The sequence below is a fragment of the Notamacropus eugenii genome, chromosome 1, assembly GCF_028372415.1.
Source record: "Notamacropus eugenii isolate mMacEug1 chromosome 1, mMacEug1.pri_v2, whole genome shotgun sequence".
In the NCBI taxonomy this organism is placed as follows: domain Eukaryota; kingdom Metazoa; phylum Chordata; class Mammalia; order Diprotodontia; family Macropodidae; genus Notamacropus; species Notamacropus eugenii.
Genome location: NC_092872.1, coordinates 190,509,124 through 190,535,259, shown reverse-complemented (window position 1 = coordinate 190,535,259; position 26,136 = coordinate 190,509,124). Strand labels below are relative to the sequence as shown.

The 26,136-nt window shown below is 38.7% G+C and overlaps 1 protein-coding gene across 1 annotated transcript in view; it reads left to right on the top strand.

The window, feature by feature from the left end:
- Positions 1–6,243: 6,243 nt before the first annotated feature.
- The window catches only part of LOC140510562 (guanylate cyclase 2G-like), a 78,357-nt gene continuing 58,464 nt past the window's right edge, over positions 6,244–26,136 (top strand). Inside the window, exons 1-6 of the mRNA XM_072619313.1 lie at positions 6,244–6,595; positions 8,240–8,588; positions 12,418–12,527; positions 14,466–14,651; positions 16,891–17,035; positions 23,618–23,753. Of these exons, the coding sequence (XP_072475414.1) occupies positions 6,266–6,595; positions 8,240–8,588; positions 12,418–12,527; positions 14,466–14,651; positions 16,891–17,035; positions 23,618–23,753 (1,256 nt within the window). The 5' untranslated portion in view covers positions 6,244–6,265. The remainder of the gene's footprint in view (positions 6,596–8,239; positions 8,589–12,417; positions 12,528–14,465; positions 14,652–16,890; positions 17,036–23,617; positions 23,754–26,136) is intronic.

The following is a 26,136-nucleotide window of genomic DNA, read 5'->3' as shown; positions in this document are numbered from 1 at the left end:
CTGGAACTCAAGAAGAACGTTGGGAGTAGGATAACAGATTTCAAGAAGACTTGATATTATTTAATATTGATAATCATTATTGTTTCTTTCATGACCTTTATTTTTAATGAATTTTCTCAGTGACCTTGATGATACATAAATTTTCACTTCTTGTTTATAGTCACTGGCATGTGTGATAAAATTTAGGATGTTGTTCAGTTATTTTGGTCATGTTTGACTCTTTATTTGGGGTTTTCTTGGTAAAGTTTCTGGAGTGATTTGCTATTTCCTTCTCCAGCTCATTTTACAGATGAGGAAACTGAGGCAAACAGTGTTAAGTGACTTGCCCCGGATCACACAGTTAGTAAGTGTGTGAGGTAAGTTTTGAACTCAGGAAGATCAATCTTCCTGACTCCAGACTTAGCACCTAGATACCCAATAATAACAAGTGTTAGCCATTAATAATATACAAGGAAAATAATTAAACTGCTCATATCCTTTGACCCAGAGATCCCACTACTGAGTTTATACCCCCAAAATACACCAGAGACAGGTTCAATATATATTAAAATATCCCAAGCAACATTCTTTTAGCAATAGAGAGGTAGAAAAAAAGGTGAGTGACTGTCAATTAGAGAATGACTAAAAATATTGCCCATCTGGTCTGATACAGTTCCTAAATCAGATGATTTTGTTTAACTGTTTTTCTTGGCTGAAAGGAAGGGTGGGGTTTTTACAAATGTGAATGTAATGAAATATTGTGCAGTTAAAAAAATGGTGACCAGCAACTTAGGAAAACATGGGGAAGTTTGTATGAACTGATGAGGAACAAGAAGAAGAGATGCACGATAATATACAGAATGGCTACATAATTACAGATGAAAAGATGAACATTTACTTCTGAGCTACTGAAAGACCAACAAAGGTATTAGAGGACAGAAAATGGACCATACCTTTCCCCATCATGGCAGACAGGCTGAGGGCTTTTACTAGCAAGGGATACTGCTTATCTGCTCTGAGACAGTTACTGAATCAGATGGTTTTGTTTAATTGTTTTTCTTGGCTAAAAGGAAGGGTGGGGCTATAACGAATGTGATATAAAAACAAAAGATATCCCACAAACATTTAAATCACCATACTACTAGTTCTGAAGTAGAAGGAGGAAGGAGAAAATAAAGATCAAGGAGATAGATTGTTACGTGAAAGCTAGGAAGTGATTCTGTTACAGAGGTCAGTCAGTTATTAAGGATTATCAGCCTCAGAGATTTTTTTTTTACAGGAAATAGAGTTGAAAGTCCTAAGAACAAAGCACAAAACAGTAGATCTCAAAATTATCCACTTACACTGTACATGAGGTAACCCAACAAGTTGTTAATGCAGAACATGCAATAAAGCACTATTGTTACAAAACTCCTTTTGAGAAAAGGTCAAACAATGCACTACTGGCTACTTACAGCAGTAGTGAGTAAAGATTTCCTAGAACAGGTGAGGGAAGGAGAGCTCACAGGAGAACACATAACCCCTTCTTTCAGAGCCACAGCCCTCATTAACCCACCTCACTGGATTTTCTCCTCAGGCCTTTTTAGATTTGTAGAGGTTCCTTCTCTAAGCCCAGAACAAACTCCTGACTGCATTAAAGGGAGTGTTAATGATTAAGGCTCTTGAAGGAAAGGAATTCTTCCTACTTAGATGGCTGCTTTATTGGCTTTCTCTGAGGGTCAGGGAGCTGCTTAAAGGGTTGAAATATGTGGGTTGTAGAATTTTGCAGAAAACATTTAGAGCTTCAAATGATTTTGAGAAAACAAATTAGATAGTAATGTGAGAGCACAAGACAATGGTTTCCCAGCCTAGGTTACTGAAACTACCAGAGTGTCCTCAAGCTCTTTATTCCCATTTCCCAAATCCGAGGCTCTAGTTACTTGCTTGTGTTTATTTTCAAACACTAAGTACATACTATCAGGATGGGGAAATCCTCCTGATCAGTGGTTGAGTCCATACCTTTAGTGACATAGCTGGGACTAGGACTGACTCTTTCCAATTTTCAGTCCCCAACCTTTTGCTGTAAAGACTGTACTACTTTTAGATTATTTTAGGAAAAGTTCTGATAATGAAATAGTTCTATTAATGAGAGTTACTTAGAAGTTCTTCTAGAGAATATTGTACATAGTAACGGTATCCCTGTATGATGATCAGCTGTCAATAACTTAGACATTCTTGGCAATACAAAGATCCAAGACACTTCCAAAGGCCTCATAATGAGAAATGCTATCCACCTCCAGAGAAAGAATTGGTGTAATGCAGATCTAAGCGTTTTCACTTTATTTTTTTGTATGTTTTTTTCCCCTTTGGGTCTGTGTCTTCTTTCACAATATCACTAATATGGTAATATGTTTTGCACGATTGAACATGTATAACCCATATCAAATTGCTTACTCTCTCAGATGGGGGAGGTGACTGAGAGAGGGAGAAAATTTGGAACTCAAAATTAAAAAAAAAGAATATTAAAATTGTTACTTCATGTAATTGGGGAAAAATAAAAGTTCTCCTGATAATAGTTACTGAATAGGTGTATTCATTCATTCCACAAGTATTTATTATGTGCTAGGAAATGGGGCTACAGAGACAAAACCAAAACTTTAAGGAACAAGGAAAGTTTGTTGGGGGAGGCAACCTGCATGCATATAAGTAAATGCAAAGTGCAATCTCTCCACAGCATCTGAGCATTTAACTTTCTGGACTTCACATTCCTGCAATTTTTATTAGCAACCTCATTTTCATTTTCATTTTGTCAACCATGCACATTTGCATCTATTTGCAGTAAAGAAAAAACAAGGAGAAGCTTGATGTGCCCAAATTTGTGGAGTAGCTAGAATCCTACTAGGTGCTTATCCCCCTGGGTACTTCTTAAACAGGTCAGCTCCATGAATGGGTGTTACCTCACCCTAACTGAATACCTGAATAGACCTTGGCTTAAAGGGGCCAAGGTCTTCTCCCAGTGCATCCTGGGTCCTCTCCAGTCATCCTGATGAATATCTGGTCACTGGATCCAGATGGCTCTGGAGGAGAAGTGAGGCTGGTGACCTGCACAGCCCTCCCTCACTCAAAACAAAGTCAAGTGCAAGTCATATCATTTCTCTGATGGCATGGTCTTCTTCAGTAACAGAGGATGAACACATCTACAACAACAACAATCATTTTCCCATTGAAAAGAGCTCCCCATGCATTTGTTGCATATTTTCATTGTTCGCCTTAAAAATTCAAATTCTGTGTAGCAATTATGTCCCCAAAGCATAGTGCAAGTCCTTTGGGCTCTAAGCCCAAGTGTGCAAAGTCAGTGTTTCAGCTTAGTGAGAAAATAAAGGCATTAGATTCATTTCCTGCTGGAACGTCTGCAGCCTCTGTGTACCCAGGAATTTGGTGTTAACAAATACACTATTTGTTATATTCAAAAAAGGAGGAAAGTATTTATGGCATTATAGATTACATGTGTTATGAAAAGTGAATATTGTCTGAAATAACTTTAAAATTGAGATGGTAACACAAAAGGTCACAGAATTCTGGGAAGAAAAACTGTTTTGCATGTTTTTTGTGTATTACATTTTATGGTTATTTTATAGTTACTGTGTTAGGAAAAGTGCATAATGTTTTATTATAAAGAATTGTATGCAGAAAGGTGTATATTCAGCAGTCTCTAGTGAAAGCCTAGTTTTTGGTGGCTGCAGGAAGTTACGCCCTATTCTAGGTTCAATGTATCAGCATTTGCGTTTTTTGTCTTCGTTGCCATTTGCTAGGAATGTTACCCTGTGAAAGTTGAGGATTGATTCTATGTGCAAAGTTAATAACAGAGCCACATTTATGCACTCTATAAATGAAAATCATTAGTAAAACATTCCCTTTGAGGAAAGCGATAGTGTCATTATCACTAATGGATAAAAGGATGACATAATAACAACTTTCCACAGAACTCTGGTTTTGTTCGCAACGTTTGCATTGACATTCGTAAACTATTTGCCTGGATTAAGGCTTTAAAGAAAGGAACACATGTTTCATGTTTTACCACTTGGCTACAGACAGAGCGTCCTAGATAAATATGTACTTAGTCAATGAGAGGCAGAGACTCTGAGATTGGATGGAAAAGCAGACATGGCTAAATCTACTCCAGAAGAGGACAACCTAACGTGTCTAAAAAGAGTTAGTGTGGTATAGTGGATGACTTGCTGGAAAATCCAGATAACCTGCATTATATAATATTGATTTCTCTATTAGGAAAGCCATTGGGTGTAGTACAATGGATGCAGAATTGAGAATCAGAAGAACTAAGTTTTAGACTCACCTCTTCCATTCACTTGCTATTGTAAATCTGAGCAAGGAACTTTTACCACATCTGTCCTTTGAGGGGTTCAGACTATGGTCACTTCCTACTGGACATTCTGTGATTCAATAGCATTCATTAGTTGTGGTATAATGGAAAAAGAGTTGGTCTTGAAGCAGCAAAGACATGGGTTCAAATCCTATTTCAAACACTTAACCTTTCATTACTTTAGACAACTTTCTAAGATTAAATTGTAGTGAAGAGACCTGCATCAGTAGAGAGGAGCTCCTTAGGTGGGAGTTTGTTAGTTTCTATCTGTTTGACTTTGGCAAATCACCTAAATTCTCTGTGCATTAGGCTTTTCACTTGTAAAATGGAAATTAAACTGCCTTCATGAAAACATTGTCAGGATCATTTGAAATAATATACTTTATAAAACAAAGTACTGTAAGTGATTACAGTCACCATTGTAAAGTGGGAAAGTCTAAGGAAAATTAAGAGTTAAAGGATTTAGGATTATTGGACTAGTAGGTGATGAATCACCAGCAGCCTCTTGGTGTAAGAAGGAAGAGTGAGCAGAGAGATGACGATTACCAGCTATTATTTTTTTTCACATTTGTCCATTTGTTTGAGTGAAACAAGAGGAAATAAACATGAAGAGAAATGAGAACATGAAGAAGGTCTATACAACACTGAAGGCAATTCCAGAGGCCAGTTGGAGAATTGGAGCTTCACTGCCATTGTGTTTTAGAATGTGACGTCCTTGAGGACAGGGACACTGTTTCTATGTTTCTCCTCTCTCCATTATTTAGCATAGTTTGGGGCATATAGTAGGTGCTTAGTAAATGCTTGTTGACTGACTGACATTCAAAGACTTTCCTGGAGTTATAGGCATGGCTAAATGCCCCTGGAGAATTTACATTTGTGATGTAAGCTATAGTTTACATACTAACTTTTTACACGTCATCTCATTTGATCCTCACAACAGCCCTGGAAGATACATAAAGGAGGTAATTGCTATATTAATACACTCAGATTCAGAGAAATGAAGGATGACGAATGCTCTTTCTAAAATACTCAGAGTTTCTTACTTCAAGAACAAAACTGTTACTACTGACCCACTGTAAGCAAGACAGATTCTTTGGGTTGAAAATGGATTTGCCTTGAACTATTTCTTCTCTTTCGCTGGGTCCTCCTTGTATATAATAGCACACATCTATGTGATGGTGATGGACTTGGGTACGTGCCAATGTATTTACATAACTTTTCTTTTTTTTTAATCTTTTAAATATGAATTTTTTAATTTAAAATATTTTGCAATTATAAAATATTAATTATACAGAATAATATTCTACATAAAATGAGATTTAAGTATACTTTTTTCCCCAAAATATTTTCTCTCCTACCTTATTCTCGTGTCTTCCAAATACCCTGATTTTTCTTTTTTTTCTTTTTTTTTCTTTTTTTTCTTTTTTAATGTTTAACAATCACTGCCGTACAATTGCGACATAACTTTTCAAAATATTTTTCACAGACACAATCTGTTCCTGATCCTCCCTTGCCTGGAGTGGGGGGTGGGTGCAGTGAGACTCAGGAAAGAAGCTGAGATGATTTTATCGTCCTCAGTTTCCAGATCAAGAAACTGATCAAGAAACTGAAGGAAAGACAGTCTGAATGATCTCCTCTAGGTCATGTAGTGAAGGGATAATGCTGGGATTAGAATTCAGGTTGTTCTTCTGTGTAATGTTAGAAGAGGCTCCAGGGAAAAGAAAGGTTCCAGTTAATTAGTGCCACTTAATTAAAAACTAGACACAATCCCTGCGGGGAGGGAGTGGGACTCACTGTCATTTAAGTTGCCAGCACAAGCAGCTGGGAAACTGTGGCTCCAAGTCCTGAGATTATCTAAGAGTTAAAGACAACCCATGTTCTCAAGATCATCAGAAGTGCCTGCTCAAGCTGGGTTTGTCTGGGAGGATGTCCCATTGTCTTCTCCGCCTAACCCTTATTTTTGTATTCTTTCCCAGTCTGTTGGTCATGTGTTTAGAGGATACTAAGCTCATTGTGGGCTTCCAAGCTCCTTGGAACATCTCAAATTCTTTTAGTGCCCAGAGGCTGGGTGCTGCCATCCAGATTGCCATGGAGAAGATCAATTCTGACCCATTTTACTTGGGTAACTATACCATGGAGTTCACTTACGCCAACTCAGCCTGCAGTGCCAAAGAATCCCTTGATGCTTTTATCAAGCAAGTCCAGAAGGAAAGGATTTCTGCCCTCTTTGGACCAGTCTGCCCAGGGGCAGCAGAGGTGGAGTATGCAATGTTCATGAAATTTTTACTGTGATATGTTTTTCTGGAAAAGGGAACATCTCAATGGTGATGTTAGCCAATCTGGTGATATTAACCAAGCTCAGACCTTCTGATAATCATGACTATAATTCCCTAATAAAAATACCTGGGTGGATGTTTTCATGAGTTTTGAATTGACCATTACAAATAATGCTACCCTTTGTGTTTCCATTCTTATAAGCCATAAGTATTTTTTTGGATATAATCTCTGCAGAAATTTATATAAAGTTTTATAGTACTTTAAAGTTTGCAAAGTGCCTTTACAAATATTATCTCCTCAGATTCTTACAACAACCCTGCAAGGTAGGTACTATTATTAATTTTCATTTTACATATGAGGAAACTGAGGCTGATATAAATTAAGAGACTTGTCTAGGTTAGAGCAGCTAGTGTCAAAGTCTATATTATAATTCTGGTCTTCCTAATTCTAGGTCCTGCTCTCTCCCTATTGTACCATTTAGCTGTCCTTGGCTAGCTATAGGGGAGGAAGTGGGAGACAAAAAAGTTTGTTAATAGCAAAAGGTCATCACATCAGGTCCAGAGAAATAGAACCTTGTTCTTCTACCTTTGGGAGTGAAGGTTTATCATGAAGAAAAACTAAGAAATATTTTTTAACGTAGTAAGATCATAGAAGTTTAGAATTTAGATGGGTCTTAAAGGTCATTTTACAGATGAAAAAACTAAGGTCCAGGGCAGGGAGGTGGCTTAATTAGAATTACACACATCACAGGATGTAGAGCTGGGATCTAAAGCCAGGACCTCTGATTTCCAGTCCAGTGTCATCACCATTCTGTGTTCCCTATCCAATCACTGGTAGTTCATTGGTTGGTTTCTGAGCTTCATTTTCCTCATCTAGAAAGTTCAGATAATGATTGTAATACCATCCTATCTTCTTCATGGAATTGGCGTGAAGCTCAAAGAATGTGTACAAATACATACATATTCTCTGCTGTGTTTGTATATACAGGAAATACAGATAGATAGATCATGTAAAATCTCTGCTGTCTATATGAGTGTGTATATTTATATATGACCTGCTTGCATCTGTGCTGAGTAGGCATTCTTTAAGCCTCAATTCAACCTTAAAATCTAGCTCAGATACTCCCAGATAGCTGCACTAAAAATAGAGGTACTTTCATCAATGGGAAAACCGTAATGGCACTTGATTTCCTTTTTGTGTATCAAAGATGGGTAAATAGTTGAAAAATAGTACTATCCCCTCCCTTTTCCATTGATTCTGGTATAATGGAAATTAGATTATTCACAAAGATTTCAGAGGTTACTACTACAAGTATAAATGAGGTAAAAATTTGCAATTATACAAATAAAGATTTGAATTGAATCCCAAGATTGCAAACCATGCTTTTACTATAGGAATGCTTATTCTCTGTCACCTCTTGAGGTGACAAGGCCTCTCAAGGTCTCTGTTTACTTATGCATAAAAATAAAGATATTGGATATTTAATGGTATAGGGTCCATGACTTATCCAAGTAGGGATACGGTTTGATCTCACCAAATGATTGGCTTATCAAGGTGCTTTAGAATGATGCTTTTGATGAATTATGAATACCTTCATGAAGAAGACTCCTTTCAACTTCCCAGGTAACTGGCTTGTTGGCTTCCCAATGGAATATTCCCATGTTTGGATTTGTCAGGCAAACAACTACACTAGAAAACAGATTCTTGTATGATACCTACATGAATCTCGTGTCACCTGTTCAGAAAATGGGGGAAGTACTCCAGTCAATTCTACACTATTTTGGCTGGAAACACGTTGGGTTGTTTAGAGGAACCTCAAGGGATTCCTCTTGGCATGAAATTGATGAACTATGGACAACTGTGGAAAACCAGCTCAAATCCCATTTTGTCATCACTATGCAAGTCAGATGTGCCAGCAATAACCAAACTCTCCTGCAAGAGAATCTCCAGTACGGAACGTCCTCTGCCAGAAGTAAGTAGAGGCTGGGGCTGGGTGGTTTAGGGGAGGAAGGTTGTTATTTTTAATACTTGACCAAAAGAATTCCATATTTAGCAAGCAAAGAAGTTTTCACTTTTACAAATGTGAAAAATACTGAAATATGCTTAAAATGATCTGATTAATAATATAACTAAATGTGTCATCTATATATTCTTCTATGTGCGTACAAACAATACATAGTTAGTCCTCAGTTTCAGTAAGACATTTGATTTTTCTGAAGTCAAATTCCAATTGTTTTTACTGCAATGACTTCCAAATTATGGTCTCTGAAGGCTTTCCAGGTAATACATAAATTGGCTCAGTCTAACATCAGTAATTAAATTACGTGTGCTTGTATTTTTCTGCCATGAATTAACAATTTACTTCTATTTAAATAGGTAAAAGGTATCATTTAGCTAATTTTTATAAAGCAGTTATCACTTCATTTGTGTCACATAAAAAGCAATGTTACATTCTTCTTCCTGCTTTGTTTTTACTTACTGGTGAGCTCTGTAGATGTCCAATGGGAAGAAATGACATACCTAGCTTAGTATACCTTTCCCTTACTTCATCTTGTGTGATAGCTACATGAATCTTGCATCTGAACTCACTGAAAAGAATCTGCAAGTCACTGTCTTAGCTGGGTGGGCTTAGTGGGCACTGGTGACACCTCCTAATCATATGGATTGCTAATGACATATGACAACTAATCACTTAACCTCTCAACATCCCAGTATAACAAAACTGATTTCACAGGGTCATTGTCCTGCAAAGAAAATTTGAGAAATTTCAATCATTTTAAAGTCACAAAATGTTATTTTGTGGCTGAATAATAGATATTGAATCAGTCCTCCTATCCCATTTCTGTCCTTCATGCCTTGTTTGATCCTTCAGTATTTCTAAAATTAACTATACTGCTCTTAGCTTAGGTCCCTACAAAGGCAAACACATTCAAGGGTCGTAAAGGATTCTTCTTAAGTCCCCCTAAACTTTGATTCTAAAATACTTGCTTCTGAAGCCCAGGAGTGAGATTTTCAGGAAAAGGCTCTTTATTTATGCAGAATGCAGGGAAGGGAAAAACAATTATGCTAAAACTTTGCCAAAATCCCTTCCCAACCCCCAGGAACAAAAGGGGTCAAATGGCAAAAGAATGGGAAAAAAGAAAGGGAAAGAAAAAAGACAATAGTTATGGGGAATGATGTCAAGGGAGGGACTCTTCTTCCCTGATACATCCAGATCCAAGATTGCTGTTTATTTGAGTAATTCCCCCCGCCAAAAAAACATTCCCCACAGTCAGATGCCCTGCTCACCCTGTTCTGGGTACAGCATAGACTATCACTAAAGAGGTGACATTAATAATAATAACATATTATTATGCCTTATGATTATGACATTTTGTATGCATTTTCTCATTTATTCATGTTGGTTGGATTCTATCGCCCATCTTTCTGGATTCCATGTGCACAGCATCTCTTGTAACCATTCCTTTACCTATTTACATAGTCATCACCCCAGTTCAGACCTTCATGGTCTCTCACCTAGACAATGACCTTTGAATTAGACTCCATGGTGCTGGTGTCTCTCACCACATAAATTACAAGTCTGTGCATATCAACAAGCCCCTTCTCAAGAACTTTCAGTGATTCACCATTATCATTTGTACAAAAACAAACTCTTCCTCAGCTTGACATCAGAAGCCTCATAAGCAGGGGTGGGAAACCTGTGGCCTCGAGGCCATGTGTGCCCTTCTAGGTCCTTAAGTGTGGTTACAGGGCCACATGTGACCTTGAGGCCACTGGTTCCCCTCCCCATTAGGCCTTCTTGAGGCTCCCATCTATCTTCTAATATTAATTTTATGCTATTTCTCTTCACACATGTGAAGCCAAACTCACCTGTTCTCTCTTCCCCAAACTCAGCATTCCACTTCCCACCTCTGTGATGAGGTCTTTCTCTTCCTCTAAAAAAGTCCTTAACTTCCTTCACATTTCCCATGAAGTCTCCTTCAAGATTTCCATGAGCTTAGTTATTATGTCTGTACATACGACTCCCTGACTTGTAGATCTAGTCCCAGTTTTTCTCACACAATCCAATACCATATAAAAAATTTTGGACATTTCATACTGGGTGTTACATAGTCTCTCAATTTCATCATGGCCGAAACAATTTGATCTTTCCTTCAAAACTCGATTCTCTTCCTATTTCTGCTGAGCATACCACCATCTTTGCAATCATTTAAACTCACAACTCTGGCATTATCCTTGGCTCCTTTCTTGAATTTACTTCATTTATTTAATGCCCCACAGCATTTTACAGAAGAGGAAACTGAGGCTCAGACAGTTTAAGTAATTTGCCTAAGGCATCACTCAAGTAATAAGTAATAACCCAAGCCCTTTGAATTCAATTCCTGGACTTCATTGAGTTTTTTCATCCAATAAAAATTTATTAAGCACCTACTATGTACAGAACATTGTGTCTGGGGAGACACAAAGCTAAAAAAAGACAAACCTTCAGCCTAGGATCTTACAGTCTTGTATGGATGATTAGACATAAACTCTGATGCATTCAAATAAATGTTGGTGAGATTTTTTAAGTATATGAAAAAAATTCTATGTGTTAGGGAGGGATCATGAGATCATTTATAGTCAGAAGAATCAAGAAGGTGTTTGAAGGAGGAGGCATTTAATGCGAACGTTGAAAGTTGAATAAGATATCTTGGGTTTGTCTTGGATAAGATGATTGGGGAGCTTGGAGCAGAGATATCCCAAGCACAGAAAATAGTATGAACAAAGGCACACAGGGCTCAGAGCATGAGGTTATTCAGAAAACTGTGAGGTCAGTTTGGCTGGGACACATAGTCCATGGGGTATGGGGTATATATGAGATAAAGGGAGAAATAAGGGTGGAAAAGTAGAGTGGCACCAGATTGTGGAGGACCCTCTATGCTAAAGTGTTGGATTCTGTTTTGCAAGAAATGGGGAAGCACAGAAGTGTGTTGAGCAGAAGGGAAATATGATTGAGGCACAGCAACAGCTGTAGTGACAATAGTTACTGTGTATATAGCTCTTTAAGATTTGGAGGATGTTTCGCCTTCAGGAAAGCGCCTGACACAGTAAATAATGAATGCTTATTGATTGATATATTATCTCATTTCATTCTCCTAACAACTCTCTGAGGCAGGTACTATTATGATACCAATTACACACATGAGGATGAGAGAGCTTAAGTGACTTGCTCAGGATTACATGGCTAGTAAATGTCTGAGGGTTTGAATTCTGGTCTTCCTGACTCCAAGTTTAGTGTTCTGTCTTCTCTGGCAGTGCTGTCAGGGAATGGATGATTAGAGACCTTGAAACAGGGACTCTGTTAGGGCAAGGTACTCTGCTGTTTTCAAGAATGAAACTTTTTTCCCCTTGATTGAACCCTTGATTTTGTCAGGGAGGTATGGATGAAGAACTTTTACTTCTAATAGCATCTAACCAGCATCTTTGTAATTTATAGGTTCTGAGAGTTGCCTAAGGGCATTTCAACTTTAAGTAACTTGCTTAGGGACACACAGCCCTTAGGTAGCCAAGAAGAAAATTGAATTCAAGTCTTCTTGGCTCCAAGACCTGCTCATCATCCAAGATGCCACTTAAATTAAAAAAAAAAAAAAAAGCCCTGCATCACATGCTGGGAGGTTTTCCCCTCTACATGATGTGCTTAAAAAAAATGATTGAAATGTTTTTTACTGTAATCTTATACTTCAGATTAGGATTTGGTTTCTATTAAGGGGGAGGGAGCACTGGGTCCCCAGAATGGCTAATTCTGTTTTCTGTTCCTCTAGTTATCATTTTAATCTGCAGCATGGCTGATGCCTGGACTATTCTTTTGGCCACAGAGACATTGGGATTAGCCCCTGGAAAATTTGTCTTCATCATTTTGCAGCAGTCAGAGGTCAGTGAATAAACAGTAATTGTTTGTGAGGCCAGTTGAGGATCAGTGATGTGTTTGTTGCCTTCTGACTTTTGCTTTAAGACTGAGGTACTCCTAAATACCTCTGAAGTATGTAATTCTTTTAGGATAAAGGCTATTTTCAGCTATCTAACTGAATGAAAGCAAGAAATGGTCTGAGTAACCTGAGACAGTGGATAACCCAAGGCCCTTTAGAATTCTACAAGGAAGGAAAGTCATTTTTTCTTTCCATCCAACAATCCCTGTGGTGTAAAACCCCAAAGTTATAACCTTTCAATTGTGTCAGTGAAGCAGAGTCTGGTCCTATTCTGACAGTATGTTTTCAAGTACTGGGGGTGTGCTTTCTTGTTTCCAGCCCCACTCGCTCATATATGAAACATGATACTGATTTCATTAAACTATTGATTTAATTGAAATTATCCATAAAGATACATTTGTCATACATTATATGATTTTTCTGGAAATCTTTTCCTACTACACATGCAACTAGATCTTAATAAGGATAAATAGAAGCAGCAAATTCCCCGAATTAGTTGCATGTATTCAGGTTAGCATTAATCAAAATTATGTAAAATAGGTAAATTGGTTCTAGCCCAGTTGCTAGAATGCAATACAATATGCAGTACAAATTAAAATAATTCAACACCTTCAGGGAATTCATATTTATGCCAACTGAGACCTGGCTCTTTAGTATATTGTGACAGAAAGAACTCTGGACTTGGAGTTAGAAGACCTGGGTTCAAATTCTGCAGAAATACCATATAAATTTGGACAAGTAGCTTCACCACTCTGGGCCTCATTTTTCTAACTATAATACGAAGACAAAATTTGTACTGAAATCCCCTTCCTAGTTATATACCCAAAGGAGGTCAGTGACAGAATGAAGGTTTCCATATACACCAAAAATATTCATAGCAGCATTTTTTTGTAATAGTAAAGAATTGGAAACAAAGTAGATGCTCATCGACTTAGAGAAAAGCTAACTATGTCACTGTCTACAATTGTAATGAAATAGTACTACACTTTAATATTATACATTACAACAATTCTTATGAAATAATGGATACGAATTCTGAGAAGTGTGGGAAGACCCGTATGATCTAATGCAAAGTAAAGTAAGAAAAGAAAGCAATAGACATGATGAGTACAAGTATGTAAATCAAAAGAACAGCAATGATGACAAAAAGTGAAACTAAAGGTAGCTGAATTGTAATGACTAAGCTTGGCCCTGAAGGAGAAAGGAGAAAATACACCTCCCAGCTTTCTTTAAAGAGGTGGGGGACTACAGGTGTTGAATACTGCATATTCTACTGGATGTGGTTGATAAGTTCATTGCTTTTGCTGAACTGCTCTTTTTTCTTTCTTTTTATTCATTGTTACAAGGCGTAAGTAGAGGAAGGGGAAAAGTCATATTTGGAAAAGAAGGTATCATTAAAAACAAAAGATATTCATAGAAAATTTTTTTAAATCAAGAAAAAAATAACACATATTACTTCAGGGGTCCTTAACCTTTTTTGTATGTATCACAGGCAGCGTCTAGTGAAGTGTATATACTCCTCAGATTTATGTTTTTAAATGCATAAAATAAAATATGTAGGATTACAAAGGAAACCAATTTTATTGGATTACAGTTGTATATGTGTATATAAGTACATACATGTATAAGTACATATATGTGTGTGTGTATCTATACTTTACGTTCATGGACTGCAGTCCATTAAGAACTGCCCCTCCCCCCAATCTGTCTACTTTGCAAGTATTAGAAGGATCACATAATATAACAGAGGGTGTTCCAAATGTCTTACCACTAGTTTAAACACAGAGTGCTTTAATCAGGGGAATTGCTAACATTATAGTATACACTATGAAAAAATTGGAATTGATAGGATATGGAACAAAACATTTCTTTTAATATTTTAGGGTGATTTTTGGAAAGAAGTGTTGACCCATCAGAAGAATGATCACCTCCCTAAAGCCTTTGAAACTCTGTTTCTCATAGCCATCACTTCCTCTGATGAACGTTCCAAAGACTATGATTTCATGAAGGAGGTCTATGAAAAGCTGAAGGAGAAGCCCTTTCTCAGTTCCCTTTCATCAGTGGAACAGGTCTGATTTAAGACTCACTTATGAGGGTATTCATTTTAGGATTGATTCATAAATGCTGCTGGTGAACTTCTTGGCTACCTTCATTTCAAGGATGACATGCTTTTGAATTTGACCTCTTTGTCATCTGTTTCTTCCCATCCTCTCTGCATGATAGGGCATTAGAGTAGGGCAGAAGCAAGGGCATTGGACTAAGAATCAGAAGACTTGTCTTTTAGTTTTTACTCTGCTACTCACTAGCTTTGTGATCTTGGTTAAATTATTTCACCTTTCTGCACCTTGATTCTCTCCCCTACAAAATATAGAAATTGAACTAGCCAACTTCTGAATCCCCTTCAATCCTAAACATTTTACGATTTCTATATTTTGTGATGTAAACAAATCTCCATAAATGATGTGCTAAGATGATGGATACCATAGAGCGGGGGTCACTAATTGGATTTAAAGCCAAAGAGAGGTGTAGCTAGCAGAGGTCAAGAAACAAGCAAGGTAGGATGAGCTAATGAGCACACACTTTCCAACACAGCAAGGCCACATGTTCATAATCTGAGTCAGGAAGACAGAAAAGTCAATGAGTTGAACTAGCCATGAAAGTCCTCTCAGGCATACCTGATACTGATCCAGCCAGGGGTCCCTTAGATGCGTCCTGTTGGGGCAGGCAATCCTCCTAGGATATGGATGACTCTGTGCCCTCAAATGAGGGTAGGTGAATGTACCTGACTAGGAGAGAGAGTGGTAGATCCTAACAGCCTCAATCCACAAATTATAATGTGATGTAGTAAAAAAGGAGTCTTTACTATTGCACCAAAAAGTCTGAGTTCAAGTCAAGATTCTACTAAACCCTCAATCATGTAATTATAGGTTCATAGAGGGGTCAGCTAGGTGGTGCAGTGGTTAGAGCACCAGTGCAGGAGTCAGGAAGACCTGAGTTCAAATCTCACCTCAGACACTTGACACTCACTAGCTATGGGACCTTGGGCAAGTCACTTAACCCCAACTGCCTCATCCTGGGTCATCTCCAGTCAACCTGATGAACATCTGGTCACTGGATTCAGATGGCTTTGGAGGAGAAGTGAGGGTGGTGACCTGCACAGCCCTCCCTCACTCAAAATAAAGTGCAAGTCATGTCATTATTTCTCTTATGGCATGGTCTTCTTTGGCAACGAAGGATGAACACACATACACACATAGATTCATAGATTGAGAGCTGGAAGGGACTAGGGAGGTCATCAAGTCCAGTCTCTTCATTTTACAGGGGAGAAAACTGAGGTCCAAGGAAGGATTCTAACTCTTAATTCAATGGTCTATCCACTACATTAGTTAGAATCCTTTTCAAGGATTCAGTATTAACATCTGTAAAATTAGGAGATACTAGCTCTGTGACCCTGGGCACTTAACCCTGCTTACCTCAGTTTCCTCATTTGTAAAATGGGCTGAAGAAGGAAATGGCAAACCATTCCAGTATCCTTGCCAAGAAAACTCCAAATGGGATCATGAAGAGTTGAATATGACTAAAATAAAGGGATTGGGATTTCAGCCTTGGGTCTGTGAACTTGGTTTTTTAAAAAAAACCTGATAACTTTTAATTACTTTCCATTATTTTATATATTTGGTTTTATATATTTAAAAACATCATTCTGAGAAGGGGTCTATAGTCTTCAACAGACTTCCAAGAGTCCATGACATAAAAAAGATTAAGATCCCTTTGATTAGATAACTTCTAAGATCTCTTCCAGCTGATTTGTTCTTTGAGTATTTCCATAAACAGTTTTTGTACAGATATTATATTCTAGGCACTGGATGACATGGGAGTGTGGATACTAAGAACTCTAAAATACAACCCTTCACTCAAGGAACTTATAATCTAGGGAAGAAAGACATAAATATTCCACAAAACTAAACAACACAGGGGAAAAGAAGCAGGTCAACCCAATAGTATAAATGTCACAAGGCAGTATATGATTAAGAAGATGAAAAGTAGCTCAGTGTACAGTCAAATCAATGAGATATAGAAAGCTACTTGAGTGAGTGACCAGAGGAGAGTCACTGGGTCAAATGGAGATTTAAAAAAAATACCATTTTCAGAGCAACCAGATGGCACAGTGGATAGGGCACCAGTCCTGGAATTAGGAGGACAAGAGTTCAAATCAGACAATTACTAACTGTGTGACTGGGGACAAAGTCACTTAACCCTGAGTACCTCCCCCCCGCAAAAAAAATTATTTCCTTTTTCTTGCTTAAGGTGAGTGCTTACTCTGCTTACCTGCATGATGCAGTCCTGCTTTATGCTTTGGCTGTAAAGACAATGTTAAAGAAAGGAAAGGATTTCCGGAATGGGAGGCAGCTTGCGAGCACCATGAAAGGTGACAATCTGACTGAGTTCCACGGTAAGTAGCTGTCAGTGTATTATCCTTGACCCCCAACTCCTGTTTCATGTTATATTTGAATGCTAAGCATTTCATTTCAGGTCAGCCAAGGTCTGTTCCCACTATTAAATTAATATATTTTGGTTTTAAAAGCACCTCAAAAATCTCTTTCCCCAACTCAAAAAAGGCGGATCAGTCTCCTGCATGCCTATACTTGTGTGTCTCTGTATAAGTGCATACATGTTATTAAGCATTGTGTTGTAGTAAGGAGCCCAGCCTTGGCTTCCAAACCTGCTGAATTCAGGTCCTGCCTCTGACACCTCTTGGCTGTGGGGTCATGGTGTTGCTGTTCAGACTCTTCCTGACGCTGTGGACCATACTGTCCAAGGGGTTTTCTTGGTAAAGATACTGGAGAGGTTTGCCATTTCCTTCTCTAGTGGATTAAGGCAAACAGAGTTTAAGCGACCTGCCCAGGGTCACACACCTAGTAAGTGCCTGAGGCCTGATTCGAACTCAGGTCTTCCTGACTCCAAGCCGAGAGCTCTATCCACTGAGCCACGTAACTGTCCCATCTAGCCAGGCAACTGTAGTAATTTAACCTCTTACACTTTCTAAGATTACAAGTGACGGACGAGTGGCCAAATTGCATCAATGGAGGGAGCTTCTACCTGTTAGTTGTTTTTGTGGAGGATGTGACTTTATTGTAAAGTGCTTTCAAAAGCCTGAGTATTTCTATGTGAATATATGCATATAGATATACGTCACATATATACATGTATGCATATATGTATGGAGTGTTGTTTTTTTTAACCAAATCTATGATTTTATGGGTGTAAGGAGCTCTCATGCAAATCAACATACTGCCACATACATGTAGACACAAACATGCCTCTGTGTGTGCAGGTTTGTATGTTATATGCATGTGTACATATAATACAATATGCATCCAGACACACCACACATGTGTGTGTGTGTGTGTGTGTGTGTGTATTTTGAACCTGATCTATGATTCTGGTGGTGTGAGGATCTCTCAGTGAGGACCTCCTTATACCAATGAAAATCATCTCACTGCCACATACATATATACCCATTTCTATATATTTATGTGTATATATACAAGTGTGTATACTGTGTATATATATATATACATATACACATACAAATACACACCTATATATATATATATAACATGCAGGATCTGATACATATTGGCTGTGTGACTCCATGAAAATCACTTAATTTCTCAGTGCTCTAGACACCTCTGTAAGACTATTAAAGAAAATGTACCAATAGGATTTCTTCATCTTAGATTTCCCTTTATTATTTAAATCATTAACCCAGTCCCCATTCCGCATACATACACACACATAAAGACATATATTTATGTCATAAAAATCCAACTCTGGACCTGTGATTTCATTGATGTAGGGAACTATATTTGTATAAGTACACATCCCTAGTGTTTATGTGTGACATTAGGAAAACCATATAAACTCTCTGAACCTTAGTTTCTCATTTATAAAATGAGGATAATAAAACTCATACTTACTATTTCACATGGTTTTTATGAGAAAAACTATTTTAAACCTTAAAATGCTATATAAATGTGAATTTTAAAATTATTCCTATGTGGATACACTCTCCCTAAAGTTATACTCCTTATTGTGATCAATCAGGCTTAGTGCCTGATTTTATTACCTGTTCAAAGCCAAGTTTAGCTATATGAAGAAGACTCATCACCAGGTTAGCTCCAGGGTGATGAATTTTTTAGCCACAATAATTTAGCAAAATTGGTGGAACATTCCGGTAGCTGGGGAGAAAGTTCTTTCAATGACAAAAATATAGATTCGTGATCTCTTTGTCTTTCTTCCTGTCTGTCTTTCTGTCTGTCTATATCTCTGCCTCTGCATTTCTCTCATTTCTCTCTCTCTGTCTCACAGACACACACACACACACACACACACACACACACACACACACTATCTTCTATCTGGAAAGACAAAGCCTAGGAAGGAGCATGATCAAAGTGTTTACAAATTATGAAGAGTCTGGATATCATCCTCTTGAAATTCTTATACTTCTATATTCATGAGCTTTTCCCCACTCCCACTCCCAACCAACTGAACATGACCCATCTCTCCCCCAAATTCATGTGTGTGTATACATATACACATACATACACATATACATGCATACATACACACACATAAAAAATCTTGAACCTGGCTTCCCAGTCAATCCTACTCATTTTAGTTTCCTTTTTCCTGAACTCTTTCTAGCTCTATGTTAATTGCAATAAATGGTGCTGGGGGCACAGGGTGACCTTATTAACAGGATTTGAATAATATAATCACCATCTTTTATATTTGTGACATTCACAACATAATTTCTGACATACTTTCATGATGACATTTGATTCTGCTTTTTAATATGACAGGAATCTTTCAAACATTGTTCATAGCCAATCATTACTTCTTTTTTTTTCAGTTGTTTAACTTTGATGAAATATAGTGTAGGGTCATAGATCTAAAGATGTAGAGGACCATGGAGAATATCTAGTCTAACCCTGTCATGTTATAAATAAGGAAATTGGGACCCAAAGAGGTCAAGTGACATGTCCAAGGTCATAAATGTAATAAATAAGCAGTAGAACTAGGATGGACCCAGATATTTGCTGAGTTTTCTGCATGTGAGGAACTATGATAAAAACTTGGATAAAGAAAGGTGAGCAAGAGACGATCTGTGACTGTCAGTAAAGTTGATAATCTCATGGGGGAGATGGCAAGTTACATCAATAATTATAATCCGCCGTACAGGATGACAAGAGCAAAAAAGGGAGACACAAAGGGCAGTGAAGGTTATCTCCTTTCGCTGTTCTTTTCATCAATTGTTTGTTAATCATCTGGGGGAAAGACTTTCAAAAGAAGGAAGATCAGATCACCTCTGGTTCAGGGTGTCAAGAAGTGGTAGCTTTTGACCTTGACTGAGAAGGACAGGTAAGATTTCAGAAAAGTGGAGATGAGGGGAGAGCATTCTAGGGACAGTGGGAGCAAAGGCAGGGAATCAGGAAAACTCAAGACATACACACACTCACAGACACACACACATTTACACACACATACACATACATATATACACATACACACACACACACACACACACACACATATATATATATATATATATACATACATATGGTGAGAATACTGGACAAACAAGAATGGAATGGTCAGGGACATGGTAAAACTTGAATGTAATATTAAGAGATTTGTGCTTAAATAATTTAAATATTGGGGAACCACTGATGAGTTCTGAGCAAGAGAGCAATATGTTCAGAGCTGTGTGCTAGGATGATAACTATATCAGCAGTAATGGGCTGGAAATGGGGAAGTATAGGCTTTACTCAATTATGCCACATTCCGAGTGACTTCCCCTAGCCTTCTACACACAACACAGACCCAGGGACACACAGACACACAGACATAGACACACAGACACAGACACACAGACGGACACACACACACACAGGAACTGACCAGCCAGGAACACACAGAGACACATAGACACAGACACACACACACACACACATACATACACATGAACTGACCAACCAGGGACACACAGACACACACAGACACACACACAGACACACACAAGAACTGACTAACCAGGGACACACAGACACAGGTACATACAGACATACACATACACACACACACACACAAGAACTGACCAGCCAGGGACACACAGACACAGACACACACAGACACACACAGACACAGACACACAGACACACACAAGAACTGACCAGCCAGGAACACACAGAGACACACAGACACAGACAGACAGACACAGACAGAGACAGACAGACACACACACACACATACATACACATGAACTGACCAACCAGGGACACACAGACACAGACACACACAGACACACACACAGACACACACACACACAAGAACTGACCAGCCAGGGACACACAGACACAGACACACACAGACACACACAGACACAGACACACAGACACACACAAGAACTGACCAGCCAGGAACACACAGAGACACACAGACACAGACAGACAGACACAGACAGAGACAGACAGACAAACACACACACACACACATACACATGAACTGACCAACCAGGGACACACAGACACAGACACACACAGACACACACACAGACACACACACACACACACAAGAACTGACCAACCAGGGACACACAGACACAGGCACATACAGACACACACACATACACACACAAGAACTGACCAGCCAGGGATACACAGAGACACACAGACACAGATACACAGACACAGACACAGACAGACAGATAGACAGACACACACACATACATGCACACACACGAACTGACCAACCAGGGACACACACACACACACACACACACACACACACACAAGAACTGACCAGCCAGGGACACACAGAGACACACAGACACAGACAGACAGACAGACACACACACACATACATACACATGAACTGACCAACTAGGGACACACAGACACAGACACACACATACACACACACATACACACACAAGAACTGACCAGCCAGGGACACACAGAGACACACAGACACAGATACACAGATACAGACAGACAGACACAGACAGACAGATAGATAGATAGACACACACACATACATGCACACACACGAACTGACCAACCAGGGCCACACAGACACAGATACACACACACACACACACACACACACAAGAACTGACCAGCCAGGAATACACAGAGACACACAGACACAGATGCACAGACACACACACACACAGACACACACACACAGATACACACAGATACACACACACACACACACACACACACACACACACACACACACACACACAAGAACTGACCAACCAGTGGAAGAGACTGCAAAGAGTAGCTTGAACTTCCAGACTCTGGCAGCCACAGAAGACTGAAATGCCAGGGTGAGAAGGCTGCTGTGGTGTGGCAGAGAAATCCTAGACAGTCAGGAGACAAGCTCACCCAATTTTCTCTGGAAACCTCAGAACACAGTTCTTTTCTAGGTTTCTTACAGAAGTGAGTTAAAGCTCTGCCTCCCATGAAAACAGTTAAGATAGCTATACATACATACACACACCCACATGCATACATACACACACACACACACACACACACACACACACACACACACACACACACACACACACACATATATATCAGATACCTTTATTTTAGCCTCACAGAAAATGCAAAACAACATAAAGGAAGAACACTAACCCATAAGCAGTTGATATAATTCCTCCCTTTCTGGTGAGACTTGTCTTTAGGCCTCCAGTCTTATAGTAATATCCTTAGGGTATGGACTCCCCCCCCCCTTTTTTTTTAAAAAGAGGAAATAAACTTGGGGTTGCAGAGAGGAAGCCAGGTGAGTCTCACTCTATTCTAAGGTCCAATACAGGCCTCTTGTCAGATCCTATCACATGAAAGGTTTAAACTCTCCTAAGAAGGGAAATTCGTTTGGAACTATTGGAAAGTGTGGAAGTATTAGAAAGGTAAACTCCTTCTTATCAAACTGGGAGTATTCACTAATGACCCCATATCTGTCATATACAACAGTAGAGGGTGAAAATCTAAGTTTTGTTCCTCTGTATCATGATTCAACTCTCTTATTGCTCTAGCAGTTCTAGGATTATGCTCATTCCTCAGGCCAGAATTCTTGGCATTCTTTTAAATCAAGGTCAATGGATTGCCTGTAAGTTTATTTCATGTCCAGGGGCAGGTAGGTGGTGTAGTGCATAGAGCACCAATGCAGGAGTAGGGAGGATCTGAGTTCAAATCTCACCTCAGACACTTGACACTCACTAGCTGTGTGACCTTGGGCAAGTCACTTAACCCCAGTTTCCTCATCCTGGGTCATCTCCAGTCATCCTGATGAATATCTGGTCACTGGATCCGGATGGCTCTGGAGGAGAAGTGAGGCTGGTGCCCTGCACAGCCCTCCCTCACTCAAAGCAAAGGCAAATGCAAGTCATGTCATCATTTCCTGATGGCATGGTATTCTTTGGCAATGAAGGATGGACACACATTTTGTGTCCAGAGGAGACTGAACCCTTAGGTTTATGTCATAGCTAATTTTAAATTATTTGTTTCTTAATTTTAGTAGAAGACTGAGAAAAATATATCCATTCTTAGAATGCATGTGAGATCGATTAGAATCTCAGTGTTGGACTGAGATTTTGTACCAATTGATCATGGAATGCAGGGAGTCACTTGTGGTTTTTATGACCTTTCTGGGTGGTGAAACAAACTGTTCACTTTCTAGTTTTGTGATCTGGGTATTTACTTAGGAGCCATGCCCTTCTACTCATATTTGTTAAGTTACATTCTGAAGTTCTCAGAGGAAATTCTGGGTGGGAGCAAAATAAGTCAAAGAGATATGATTGGGGAGCAACTGATTTGTGGAGGTCAGGATTTGGGGTCTTGTAATACACAGAGAAACCCAATATGGTGTGTTAGATTTTTCAGAAAGCATGGTGCCCTCTTGGGCAAATCCATTCCTTTCTATTTGTCTTACCTTAAGAAATTCTCTCTCTTTCTAGGAATCACTGGACAAATCAGGATAGACGAGTTTGGAGAGAGGCAAGTGGATTACTTGGTCCATATCCTAAAGAAAACTGGAAATTCTTCCGCTTTCATTCCTTTTCTTCATTACAACAGCCATAGGAAAATAATCAGGTATAAGATGGACTTTTTCTGAGATGTGAGCTCTCATGGAATAGAAACTCCAAGTGGAAACAACGACTATTATTTATAGCAGGGATAAATCGCTCGAGGCTGGACCATTTTCCAAACTGGCTTAAGATTCTATTGCAACTCAGCAGAATTGCTGCAATTCAAATAAAATTGGTAACTGAACTTAAGCCTCTCATACTGTTATATCATCTTATTATGGTGTATGACTATGATATATTCATTGGGATTTAATTATTTATTTTAAATAGTATATCTTTGACCCTTAAAAACACTACATTTTTGAGGATGTAGTTCTAAAATTTAATGTACTTTACTTTTTACTAACTTTTTTTTTTGTTTTGAGAAGCTGTCAGGTGATGATCATGCTCACCTCATCTTCGATACTTTACGTATTGGAGGACCTTGATCCATAATTGTTGGATCATATGCAGAGTTTGACTCTGAAACAGATCTGAACGGACACTTTCCTAATTTTCTGTGTTGAAACTTAGTCTTAAGGTAGGGTCTGGGGATGCACATATTTAATATTCATGAGTTTGCCTTAGTCATTAAAAACCCCCATTTCTGTTCCCTCCCCAACCTCCAAGTTTTGAGTCTTCAGTTCCTTCCTGATAATTTTTTCCTCTATCAATTTGCAGAGTCCGCTTCCTTATGGAGGACCCAACTTTGGTAGAATAAGCTTCCTGGTACAGGTTAAAATAGGTCTGACCAAAGAGTGAGGACACTTGGGTTCACATACCATAGGCCCCTGTGTCCTTCTCGGTAAAACCAGACAGACTATATTAGTGGTGTCAAAATAGAAATAGGGCCATTTATCCATACACAAAGATCCCGGCAGACTGCATATTGACCTAGTTTTAAAATGTGATGGTCTCTTTATTTTATTGGATTTTCATTTATTCCGTTAAGTAGTCCCTAATTTCATTTTAATTCGATTCTAGGCATAATACAGAATGTTGCTGCAATGTGTGGCCCATGGCAACATGTTTGATGCCTCTGGACCAAATGATCTTTAAGTTTCCTGGGAACTCAAAGGTTCAATGATCTAACTTTTGATACCAAGGGAAAGAATGACACCAGCTTAGCAGGTTTTCTCCGTTCCCATAAGAAATGCAGGGAGGGAGAAGGCATTCGGTGTTGTGTCATAGCATGGTTTTGTGATATTTAAAATATTGAAGTCACTCCCTATGAGTGCTGCCTTCAACATTTGTGCCTTGACCCGATGGGAAGCATGTCCTCTGCATGTCCACTCTTCGTATAGATTTTGTGTACGTTTATAAGAGAATGTGTTCTAGGTTCTGGAGAAACTATTTTATTGTTACTTTTCTTACTATACTATCACATTAAATGTCTTTAAAAATATTATTGATACCCTAGAATGGATAAGCCACCTTTGGACTAAAGTAGAATTCTTAATTTGGTGTCCATGAACTTTTTGCAAAATGTTTTTAAAAATTATATTGCAATATAGTTGATTTCTTCTGTAATTTTATGTATTTTATTTTACACATTTATACACTTAATTTTGAGAAGGGATCCACAGATTTTTACAGATTGCCAAAGAGGCCCATGATGCAAAAAAAGATTAATAGCCCCTGCTCTAAATGTAGATGGTTAGTTCAGTTAGCAAAAATCCATGAAATTTTATGAATTAACCTTTTCCCCTAAGTGAATCCTCCTTCCAGACTTCTCTGTTTATGTTAAGGGCCCCCTCCCACAACATTTGTCTTATCACTCATTCCCTTCCCTATACTCTCATGCCTACTACTATAGTCCAGGCCTTCATTATCTCTCCCCTAGACTGTCATAATTCCCTTGGCTTCCTCTCTCTGTCCTTTCCAATCCATCCATCTTATATCTGCTTTACCAAGGAACAAATCCATCCATGCCACATACCTCTGTCCTCCTACCCCTATCCTTTAATGACCCCTTCTTCTTTTCTTTTCTTTTCCTTTCCTTTTCTTTCCCTCCTTCCTTCCTTCTTTCCTTCTCTTTCTTTCTTTCTTTCCTACTGTTCCTTTCCTTCCTTCCTTCCTTCCTTCCTAAAATACAAGCTGCTCAGACCTGGCATTTAATGCCCTCTATAATCTAGTTCCTGTTCCCCTCCTTGCTCTCTATATTTCAGCAAAATTGTACCTTTCATTGTTCTCAGCATTCAAAAATCCATCTCCCATCTCTCTGTACTTGCAGAAGCCTTTTCCCAAGCTTAGAATAGATTTCATTTTCAGCTCTGCCTCCCTTTCAAGGCTCAGCTCAAGCACTATCTTTCCTGAGTCTCACAATTGTTCTGTACTCTCTCCTTCCTCAAATAACCTTGTATTTACTTCCCTATGTGCCTGTTTCTTATTCCCTCAGTAGAATGTAA